This window comes from Cyprinodon variegatus, unplaced genomic scaffold (assembly GCF_000732505.1).
Source record: "Cyprinodon variegatus isolate N-32 unplaced genomic scaffold, C_variegatus-1.0 Scaffold910, whole genome shotgun sequence".
In the NCBI taxonomy this organism is placed as follows: Eukaryota; Metazoa; Chordata; class Actinopteri; order Cyprinodontiformes; family Cyprinodontidae; genus Cyprinodon; species Cyprinodon variegatus.
The window spans coordinates 242,887-253,805 of record NW_015151363.1 but is presented as its reverse complement, the minus strand read 5'-3'; the positions used below and the strand labels follow the sequence as shown (position 1 = coordinate 253,805).

Below are 10,919 nucleotides of genomic sequence, written 5' to 3'. Positions count from 1 at the left end.
AGATACAATCATATTTACAATAATTAATATGAAATGTAAATAACTATATATACATATATCAATATCAATGAATTATATCAATAAACTGTCTGCATCATCATGGATACATTTACAGTTTATGATAAAGAGCCATTAAACAAAATCAATTAGCACGAATCCAATAATAAAAAAAAAAACACCCATATCAGCCAATATTACATCATAAAATCTCCAATTTTCCAAAGAAAACACCTTTAAAATAGAATAAACCAAAGAAATCTCTTTTATCTTTACGCTATTGTATGTTGATACAGCTTTGTAATTTGTAATATTGTATTAATTGATACTGAAGGAGCCTCATTATGATATCAGCAGAAATCATACCTACTTTTATTCCTTATTTTATGGTGTGGCTGTTAAAAAAGACTTGATCGAGTGATATTAATCAAACACAGCAGTAGTAAACAACAATGCGTATTTGAACAACTGACTCATTTATTATTATTGATCAGTGAATTACTTAAACTTAAAACAGAGGGGGATAGAAGTTAATTATTTTAGATGCAGGCCGGTGTATCCAGATATTCAGTTATTGGCTGATATCAATTCCATATTAAGAGATCTCTAATTCTAGCTTTAAGTTGTGTTTATTTAAATGTGTTCAGACATGGTAAACATTGAAAAAAAACACTAAAAGGAATAATATTCATGATCATTTGATGATTAAAAGCAACTTTACTTGCCTACTCACTATAGGATATTTTGTTTTTAAACATTTTTCTAACTAATGTTGAAAAATCATGTACACAGGTTGACCTCACTAACTAATGCGACGTTGCTTTATATTTATTCTTTCATTAGCTTTTATAAATATTTTACTCTCCCTGAAATTATAAGCACGTCTCTCTCTTTTTTATTAAACCTTAAATATAAATGGGAAACTTATTTTTTATGTAATACATACATTATGCAAAACTTTTAGATGAATAGACCATCTAAGCTGCAGAAGCAGCATTGTTTTGTCAATTTGAACTATAAACAACATAGAAAAAGTCTTCTAGATCAACAGTTTCACCTCCATTATTTCGCAGTTATTTCAAATTTAATTAAAAGCAAACTATCAATAGAAAAACATGTCCGGGTTTGATTTGCAGGTCTGTGTGAATGTTTTGATCATGATGCCAACCATAAACGGCATCATTTGGAAACTAGCATAGCTTTCCATCTGGGTTAGCCTCTCCTAGCAGCACAAACACCATCTTCCTCCATTTGGTCCTCCTCATCATCACCACCTCCTGTCTTTTCTACGTTCTTATCGGTTTCAACACGTTGCAGTTCAAACTGAAAAGGTTTAACGTTAGTCGTCGCTGTTTTTGCTGAGAGGAGCTAGCGCTACAGGACCTAGCATATAACATTTACCCTGCATGCATTGCAGCGTAAACGACAAGGCGACAATGTCCAAGGGACATTGATATTTTAATTTATAAAATCCAAACAGCTTACAGTAGTTTTACTGTATTGCTTTTACATGTAAAATAAATATTCCTCTAATAAAGTCTGTTTTTACAAGTAATCATGGATCCATTTAGGAGTAAAATAAATTGGTATAAAAGCTGTAGACCTCTCCAGACTTTTCTCCTTATTCTATTATCTAAAATCTATCCATCTGTGGACCCATCTGTCTGATTCTTCCAGTACTGGAACTTTCCCATTAAGATGTAGGAACCCTGCTTATAGATGTCAGACTTTAGATCAATTTCTCTCACATCTGTTGTTCTGCTGAGGACAGGACCTGCGTGAATAAACGGCTCTGAGGACCTACTCTCTGCACCGATGCACATTTATCTTTGATCGATCTGAGAAATTCACCAATGTAAAGACAAAGAACCAGTGTTTCCATTCTGACCACCTCCCACTGCCGTCATTTAATTAAACCACTGCTGTCTGGATGTGTTTCCTTTGCCTCAGTCCGCTCATTTGGTACTGAGGATCGCCCGACGGACAGACCCATTCCCCCCCGAGACGACGTCTTTGAGTACATCATCTTCAGGGGCAGCGACATCAAGGACTTGACGGTTTGTGAGCCGCCCAAACCACCATGCTCTCTTCCCCAGGACCCCGCCATCGTCCAGGTAAGCTGCTCTCAATTCTTGCTGCTGAGAGAGAAGTCGGTTCAGGTCCGAGGTTTAGTCCCTGTTCTTAGAATGACATTTCTGTCAGGGTCAGCCTGTCAGCTGTGGTTAACCTCCAGAAGAGCTGCAGGCTGCTGTGGGCTGCCGTGCTGATGGCTGTGGAGGCTCTCTGTGGGATTTAGATCTGGGGTCTGCAGCCTTTTAACTCCAATGAGCCAATTTCCCCCCATGTAGGGCTGACTAAAGGTTTAGAGATGCAAATAGTTTATAACATTTAAAAAAACACTTCTTACCATTTCTTTGAAGTATCTGATAAAGAAATTGTTGCTTTTTCAAACAGCCAACAGTTTATTTGTATTTTTAGCTTTTAAAAAAAGGACATAAAACGTTTCATAGAGATAAAGCGTGGATTTTCTTACATTAGATATTATTTGATGTAACATAGCAATACCTTGGGGGCGAAATTAAAGCTATGTAGCTTTAATTTCAACCGTCTACGTCGGGGGGGTGACCTTTATTTAAAGGGCAACAAAGTTCAAACTGTGAAGAAGCTGTAAAACAACAAACAAAACAACCTAAATGTTCAGTTGGTGGGAGCACACAGTGAGCCAGTTTATCGGTTATAAGAACACATCCCCCTGATTTTCCAAAAGTTAAATCTGCATTAGCAGTAAACTTGATGAATCACACAAACTTGGTTACAGATCGGGGGTCTTTGTTCCATCAGTACCAACGGGGCCGAGCTCCACTCATTGTTTGGGTTTTTCCATCGATAACTATGACATGGACTCGACATTAACAACAAAATATTAAGTGATCTTGAAACACTCAGGAGAAAATACTCTTTGGACAGTTAACCAATATTTACAAATAAGAAATTTAGTTAATTTAAAAAATAGGCCGATTACTGACAAAAATATAAACCTAATGGACATTTTTATTAATGCCTATATATCAAAAATTAAAGGGAAAATTGTTTCACTTATCTATAAAAAAAAAACAATGGATCTCAGAAACAATTCAACCCTACATACCAAAGCAAGATGGGAAAGAGAGGGCAATTTGACAAAAACAGAGAAATATCATTGGACGTATAATAAATCTCTACAATGGTAAGAATTTGAATGGAAAAATCTGTTGTTGTTTTTTTTATCACACCTGCTCAAAAATGCCACTACGATAGAAATCTCCCCACATGTTGGAGGAAAAATAGAAATCAAAATGCAAACCATTATCATGTCTTCTGAGACCGCCCAATTATAAAAGATTACTGGAAATAGATAAATAATGCCGTAAAAGATATTTTTAATCAGAACATTCCTTTAGAGATCAAGCTTAGGTATATTTTGGTATAGTTCCTCAAGAAGCCTCAAAAAAATATATATATTAATGACTATTTTATTAACAGCAAGTAAGAAAAATATTACAAGAAATTTTTTATAATAAAAACCAACTTTAGCCAACTTGATTGACATAACATTTAACATATATAAAATGAAAAAAATAACCGCCTATCTCAATCACAACACTGAACAATTCTGTCAATGGTGGCAGATTTGGGTAAACTATGTAAAACTGAATTCAATTCAGTTCCGTTTATTTCTATAGCGCCATAGAGTGAGCCGCTGCATAGATAGAACTCCAAACAAATGACTCTTTATTGGGGATGTTTCCCTCAGAAAACAGCCTAAACCCGATGATGGGCGTCTCTAGGGTAACCCACAGGAAGTATTTAATTACATGTTATTTTAAGAAATGATTACGTTGAACAAAAGTTTAGATTCACGTCTGACTTTGGCGTTTGGCATATTTTTGACGGTCTGAGCCTGTTCGGTGGGAACACCACATAAACAATCAGCCAGAGACTCTTAAAGTAAGCAGCGCAATGCCGGTCACGTTTAAAATTAAAGTAAATTAACATGAATAAAGTTCCAACAAGGAACCAACAAACGGTTCACCTCAGGGCCAAATGATTTAAACCGTCGTATTTTGCTCCACGTCAATCACTGCTTCAAATGATTCAGTTTTCTTTTACCTTATTTCGGGGGGGGGGTGTCACTCAGCATTTAGCATCTTGTCTGTTTGCTGAACAAGGAGCTTTCTTGAAGACTATATACCCTCTATCTGGCTACATCAGTTAAATCGGAACATTTGCTGGAGGCAAAACAACCTGACATCCAGAGGCTACAAACCAGCACAGGGAGCTTAGGTTAGCATGTTGTTATGTTGTATGCATATTCAGATAAAATCAGTTTTTCTACAGCTGTAGTTTATAATGCAGTGTTCTGTAACAAAACTAGCTAGATACAACGTTAAAGCGCTCAGGGAGGAATCATTCTGGTTATGTTTATACTGCAGGCCTTGATGCTCAATTCCCATATTTTTGTGAAATCCGAATTTTTTTGCGTTCACATTTCCAAATATATGTGACTTGTATGTGATCTGCTGTGTGAACTGCGGTCATATAACGTAAGTGTCCCGCATGCGCAGTAGAGGACGCAATGATGGCACAATCTTTTCAAGATGGTTAAACATAAATACTGCTCTCCGCATCATCTTGCTGCTTCTACATAGCAAGACGCATAATAGTGACCTTTGTCGGGTATTAATGGCGTTCAGGTCGGATGAATGCAGCCTGGCCGTTCAGACGCAGGTCACACTTGAAAAGATCAGATTCTTAGCGGATTCAGGACCAGATAGCCAAGCGGCCTGGGCCTCATGGGAATAAATTTGATCTGTGTTGTTCAGACTGTCATGAAAAGATGAGATTCAGGTCGCATGTGGGCACAAAAAGTCGGATTTGGGTCACTTCAGGCTGAGTGAACGTAGCCTCTGTCTCCAAATGAAGTGGATATTAAGAGGTTAAAGTTTTATTTCAAGGGGAAAAAAATTAGTCTTGAATTTAACCTGGCTTATGTAGTAGGATCCCTGACTAGAACCAGATTCACTTGTTTAGAAGAGGTTTATAAACCAAAACAGCAAATGATGTTCAGAAGCAACTTTTCAGTGAAATGATGGATTTATATATTTTTATTAAGATTCATCCTCATCAGGGTTCCTGTTTTCTCTGAATCTAAATAAAAACGATCAAGATGTTTTTTGTTTTTTATCCTAAATTATGTCACAAGAGCAGCATCTGTCATTGTCTATATATTCTACTTCTATGATGGACCTGGTTCCTGTGTCCTAAAAGGAAAACATGAAAGGTTCTGTTTTTTCTTCCAGTCCTCCATCAGCACCAGCTCGTCCTCGGCGGCGGCCTCGGCTCCTACTCCGTTCCAGTCCTCTGGTTCCTACGGCCTTTTCAGCAGAGCTCAGGTTCCTGCTTACAACCAGTTCGGCACCAGCCCGCTGGTCTCGCCCCAGTTTGGACCCGTTGGTGTTGGTAGGTGGGGCAGTGGGTCAGGAATGGGTATCGGGTCAGGTTGATATCCATGCAGGTTCTTCACCAGGTCCTCATGACACAGGATGTGGGGAGGTTTCGGGTCGAGGCCTTCGCCGTCTCTTTGACACATTTTGTGCTCGGTTGGTTCTGTGAGAGCAGGCGGGTCGGTATTGGACCGTACAGATGAAACCAGTTCTAGTTTATGTTCAAATGAAAAGTTCCAGGACCGTTTGGTTTTTCTTTTCTAGTTTTTTATTTTTATTGTTTTTGCCTGATCATCTTTTGTTGGTGCACCCCCTGGTGGAATGGACCAGGACTGACCTGAGTGGATGGGTTCTGTTTAGGGTTGCCAACTCCCTGGAAAAAAAAAAAAAAAAAGCACACCTTATTAGCGCGCAATCTGACCAGATTGCCTTTACCCCTCCAGGCGTGGTGATTTTTTTTTTTTTTAACCCCCTTTTGTGTGTGAAATGATTTTTTTCTTTTACTATTTGAATCAAATCTGCATTGAATTAGATGCATATTTGCGGTGTGATTTATATTGGCACTGACTTCTTCCACCCAGGTATTTGTTTTTTCCCATTCCTCCCTATATTTCTGCATCTTTTTTTTGTTTGTTTGTTTTTGGGAGGAGGAGCATCGCTATTCGCAGGTGCACTGACCCCAAAAGCAGCGTCAACATTTAAATGAATCTGTTCGTCCCCCATCCTGCTCTGTTGTCTCCCGCTATCTTCTCCATGAGCAACACTTGGCTCGACCAATAGGATGAGGGGATTCTGGATCATTACAGATATGTTGTCAGCTCATTGGTCACAATGCAGGACAGGACCCAGGAAGAAGTTTACCGTAGGTTTTGTATCAAACGTGCCGTTGTTCTTCATTTTCCATTAGCTTATTACTGACTATGTTTTTTTCTCTCACAGTAAAACGAGACAAAATGCGTTCCTTTTCCACTAAATACGGGACAGGTACTTCTATTTCTAAATACAGAAAAATTCAGTTTTTCAAGGGACGGTTGGCAACTCTAGTTCTGTTCATCTGCAGATTTAGAACATCAGGTTCATCTTAGACGCTAACGCTACCAAAACTAAAACCCTTGATTTAGTTGTGGCAGCGACTCTGTTTGGGTTAGATATTGTTCTGCTCAGGGTTTTCTCCCAGGGGGTTCTGGTATCGGTACCGCCCAGCAAGTTCTGGGTGTTCTGGTGTCAGTTCAGCCCAGCGGTTTCTGCAGAACGTCCCGGTCTCAGTTCTATTCTCCCACACAGGGCGCTCCTCTGCCTCCTTCGTGAACTCTGGTCTGAGTGGTTCTGAGTCGCGTTCTGTGGGGACTTTGACTGAAGGTAACGAAGAGCAGGAAGTGGACCTGCGGTTCCTCCTCGCCTTTTTTTCCTGTCCTGCTTCTTTTCTGTCGGTGTTGACCCACAAACACTCCGAGGGTTTCTAGCTGTCTGACTTCCTGCCTCCGGCTCCGCTGGCCTCTGTAATCTAACCCGTCCGGTCAGATCGGTTCTGCTGCAGACCCTCTGGAGCCCAGAGCTTCATCCCTGCTCAGTCGCTCTGCTTCACCGTTTCCTTTCTGTCCAAAATAAAAAGATTCAGGGATGGATAACGTTAAGGATTTAACAATACTCTGACTTATTAAAAGGGTAAAAAATAAAGGAACAGGAATGGTTTATTTGTTCACATTTGTAGGAAAATTAACACGCAAAGTAAATTAGGGGTACAAATTAGAAGCTTTTTGTATGATTAAAGCTTTAAGTGATAGAATCAGTACAAATGAGTTTATATTTAAACACCATCTGTAATAAAACACTTTATATGCAATTATAGAAGCACCGATCCAATATTAATCTCTGAAACTTTTGCAGAAAAGGTTAGATCAGCTATTGATTTAGATTTGTTGAGTCTGTTTCTATAATTAGTTGTGTTAAAAATCTTTTGAAAAACAGGAAAGTTGCTATTCTATGGAAATCAGTCTTTGATTTATTAAATCCAGTCAATTTGAATCTTTAGAGCTGATATTCGTTTTCAGGCTGAAATCTGTCCTGTTAACATGATTTACTGTTTATAAATTCCTGTTCTAAACTCATGCTAATCTTTAGGAATAAACATGTTTACATTCAAACATACCTGCATGTAGAGAGGAGTTTATTACAGCCTCTTAAATCACAGTTATAATGAGAACATCAAAGCAAAAAAAAGATCTGGTATTAAAAAAAAATAGTCTGCAGGATCCAAATCTTAGGATCAGAATCGGAGCAGAGGTGAAAATTTGGATTGTTGCATCACTCTTAAAAAAAACAGTATGCTTTACTGAAAAACTATAAAGTAATTTGAAGTATTCAACCCAAACTACAAACTGATGTTTTGTTATGTAATCAGATTTAACCAATAGAAGTAGACGAATCAGTTATAGTTAGGATCTGATGAGAGTGGGAGCAGAACCTTAGCCCCTCCCATGATTCTTATGAAGGAGGAGATTAGATTAGGAGGTTGGCTTCTTCTGCAGCTTAATGTCAGAGTTGTGCTGCAAACCAGAACCTTCAGAGGATCTGGACTCGTTCTGCTCCTGCTGCTTTATTTCCAACAGCTTCTTTTGGTTCTGGTTCCGATGGAATCGGTTAAACTCATCAGATTAGACGTGGGCTTCCTGAGCCATCATCCAGTTTCAATCTGGGTCTGGAGCAGAATTAAAACAGTAATGATTTGGTGGAAGCAGTGGATTCCCAGCAGACCCTGAAGGCAGCGGCCGGGGTTCGGCTTTAGAAGTATGAAGCAGCGGTTCTTGGTTCTCTGTCCCTTTGGGGTCCAGTCACTGGGTTTCTGGATCACTGTGGTTTGGTTCCATCTGGGTCCGGTGACTGTCTTTAACCCTGTTCTCTGTGCTGCTTCTCCTCAGGCTGCGGCAGTCCTGGTCTGGAAGCTCTCAGAAAGAGTCCCACCCTGGACCAGGCGATCCAAAGCGGCCCAGCGGCCCCGGCATCAAGCACCACGGCTCCAGCGCCCGGTCTGGGACGTAGGAGTCCAGTTCATGGTGGTCCCACTTCCGCAGCCCAGAGCAGCCAGAAGGTTCAGCAGCTGGATAGAGGAGACCACATGAAGGGTGAGAACCTTCCCCCTCTCATCCACTGATGGACCATCACCTACCGGGTCTGGGTCCATCTCTGGGCTCATGTGCTGACAGAACATCGGTTCATGAGTTCAACGAAACAGAAAATTTAAAAAGCTTAACTAGAAGCTCCTTATCTGGTCCAGATGGAGAAAATCCCTCCTAATCCAGAATTTGTTTTAAGAAACATTCAATTAAAGGAATAGTACACCCAAAACATGATTAGCCTTCATTTTCTACTCACCCCCATGCTGAACAACACTCTGGAGTACTTTTTTGATATCTCAAATGCATCTGGAGATCTGGGAGGCTTCTTGCTGTCTGCTGACATTCAAATAATGGAGGTCTATGGCGCCCGAGACAGAAAGGTCCATAAAAGTCCACAAAAAACGTGTCAATATTCCTCCATACTGCTCGTCCAATGTATTCCAAGTGTCCTGAGTGGGTAGCGTCCAGAATTTACTCGAAACGAAGTCATTTAGAATGTTTTTAGAGCATAAACAGTAGTGTATAGGATTTCCTAAAAGCGCGTTCACGAGTCTACGGAAACCGCGGCAGACCAAACCAGATGAAAGTGCGCATTCAGCTCGGCAAAGAACTCATGCTCTTCCTCAACACTGAAGTCCTCAGACATTTTTCTTTCGTTGTTTCTTTCTTTGCACAGGTAAACAGCACATTTCTTCTTCTACGCTTGCATTATCGGCAGAGCAGACGCTGAATGCGCACTTTCATCTGGTTTGGTCTGCCGCGGTTTCCGTAGACTCGTGAACGCGCTTTTAGGAAATCCTATACACTACTGTTTATGCTCTAAAAACATTCTAAATGACTTTGTTTCGAGTAAATTCTGGATGCTACCCACTCAGGACACTTGGAATACATTGGACGAGCAGTATGGAGGAATATTGACACGTTTTTTGGGGACTTTTATGGACCTTTCTGCCTCGGGCGCCATAGACCTCCATTATTTGAATGTCAGCAGACAGCAAGAAGCCTCCCAGATCTCCAGATGCATTTGAGATATCAAAAAAGTACTCCAGAGTGTTGTTCAGCATGGGGGTGAGTAGAAAATGAAGGCTAATCATGTTTTGGGTGTACTATTCCTTTAAAGTTCCTCTGCAGGTTGACATAGTTACAGTATCTAGAAGATATCAGTCTATGCTGTAGATTTTTTTTTTTTTAGCAGTGCATGTTCCACACATGATGGACCTGAAGGTCAATCAAAGCTTATCTGTTATAAGCTAAAAATTCCTCTGGATACAAGAGAAAAGTGCAGATTACCAATGAACCATTACTAAATCAATAAGATCAGTCAACTCTTCATGCTAACTTTTGTTAGCATTAGCCGCCTGGCTGGCAAACCACTGATCTCTATTTATTTACTGATTGCATGAAAAAAGTGAAGCCACCGGCCGCCATGTTGGTACTCCCCACTCCCACGGAGATGCGCAGTAAAAATGCCTACTCGTGTAGAGTTTGACTGCAAAAATAAGCAGTTTGCCGGCTGTGGGAAGATGTTCCACAGGTAATTTCCCAGTCATTGGATGTACTTACCAAGAAAATCCATATATACGCCACACCGATGTATCCCATAGTATAGTAGGTAGCGTAACAATAGTCTGGCTATCTCAGAATGACTCGAAGATATTCACTGAGTTGGTCATTGACATTGTTTCTAACATTAGAAAATGGAAAGTAGAGTAAAAAGAAAGTATTTCACTGTAAAATATCAATGTATTAATTCTTCATTAAGTGGATTATGCCGTTGCTTTTGTAATGTTGTGTATATGAGCTGCGACACATGAAACAAGATGCTGTGACTGAAAAAATGTGATTGACAGATGACCATCTATATATGAAGTAGGTGTACAAGCTGACTTATAATTAACTGACCTGTATAAGATAACAAAAAAAAACAGTCAGGACAATATCATCTGATAAAGAGTATATTTATATATTTATATACATGTTTAAGCCAGAATGATTTGACATTTAAACATGATTTCCCTATGACTTTAAATCAGTGTAACTGAGGTTCTAGAGATGTTCTATAGCCTGTCTATTTAATTTGGACAGAAACTTATTTCAACAGAAGAAAACTTTTGACCAAAGCTGTAAAGAGAGAAAGCAGAGAAGGTGTTGAGTCTAGGGCTGCAACTAACGATTATTTTAAAAATCGATGAATCGGACGATTATTTTTTCGATTAATCGATGAATCGGACAAAAAATATTCTTTATATTAACCTCTTTATTCCAAAATAAACATTTTAGACAGAACAAACAAGCACACAAGTACAGGTTGCTCATTAACTGT

At 39.5% G+C, this 10,919-nt stretch overlaps 1 protein-coding gene across 5 annotated transcripts in view; it reads left to right on the top strand.

Annotated features, from left to right (window-relative positions):
* Positions 1 to 10,919, top strand: part of LOC107099812 (protein LSM14 homolog A-like) — a 19,350-nt gene that overhangs the window by 1,763 nt on the left and 6,668 nt on the right. For 4 of the 5 annotated variants that reach the window (XM_015398084.1, XM_015398083.1, XM_015398081.1 and 1 more), the window contains exons 2-5: positions 1,948 to 2,111; positions 5,337 to 5,496; positions 6,765 to 6,839; positions 8,399 to 8,602. In XM_015398084.1, the coding sequence (XP_015253570.1) occupies positions 1,948 to 2,111; positions 5,337 to 5,496; positions 6,765 to 6,839; positions 8,399 to 8,602 (603 nt within the window). The remainder of the gene's footprint in view (positions 1 to 1,947; positions 2,112 to 5,336; positions 5,497 to 6,764; positions 6,840 to 8,398; positions 8,603 to 10,919) is intronic. The other variant, XM_015398082.1, reaches the window with a different exon arrangement.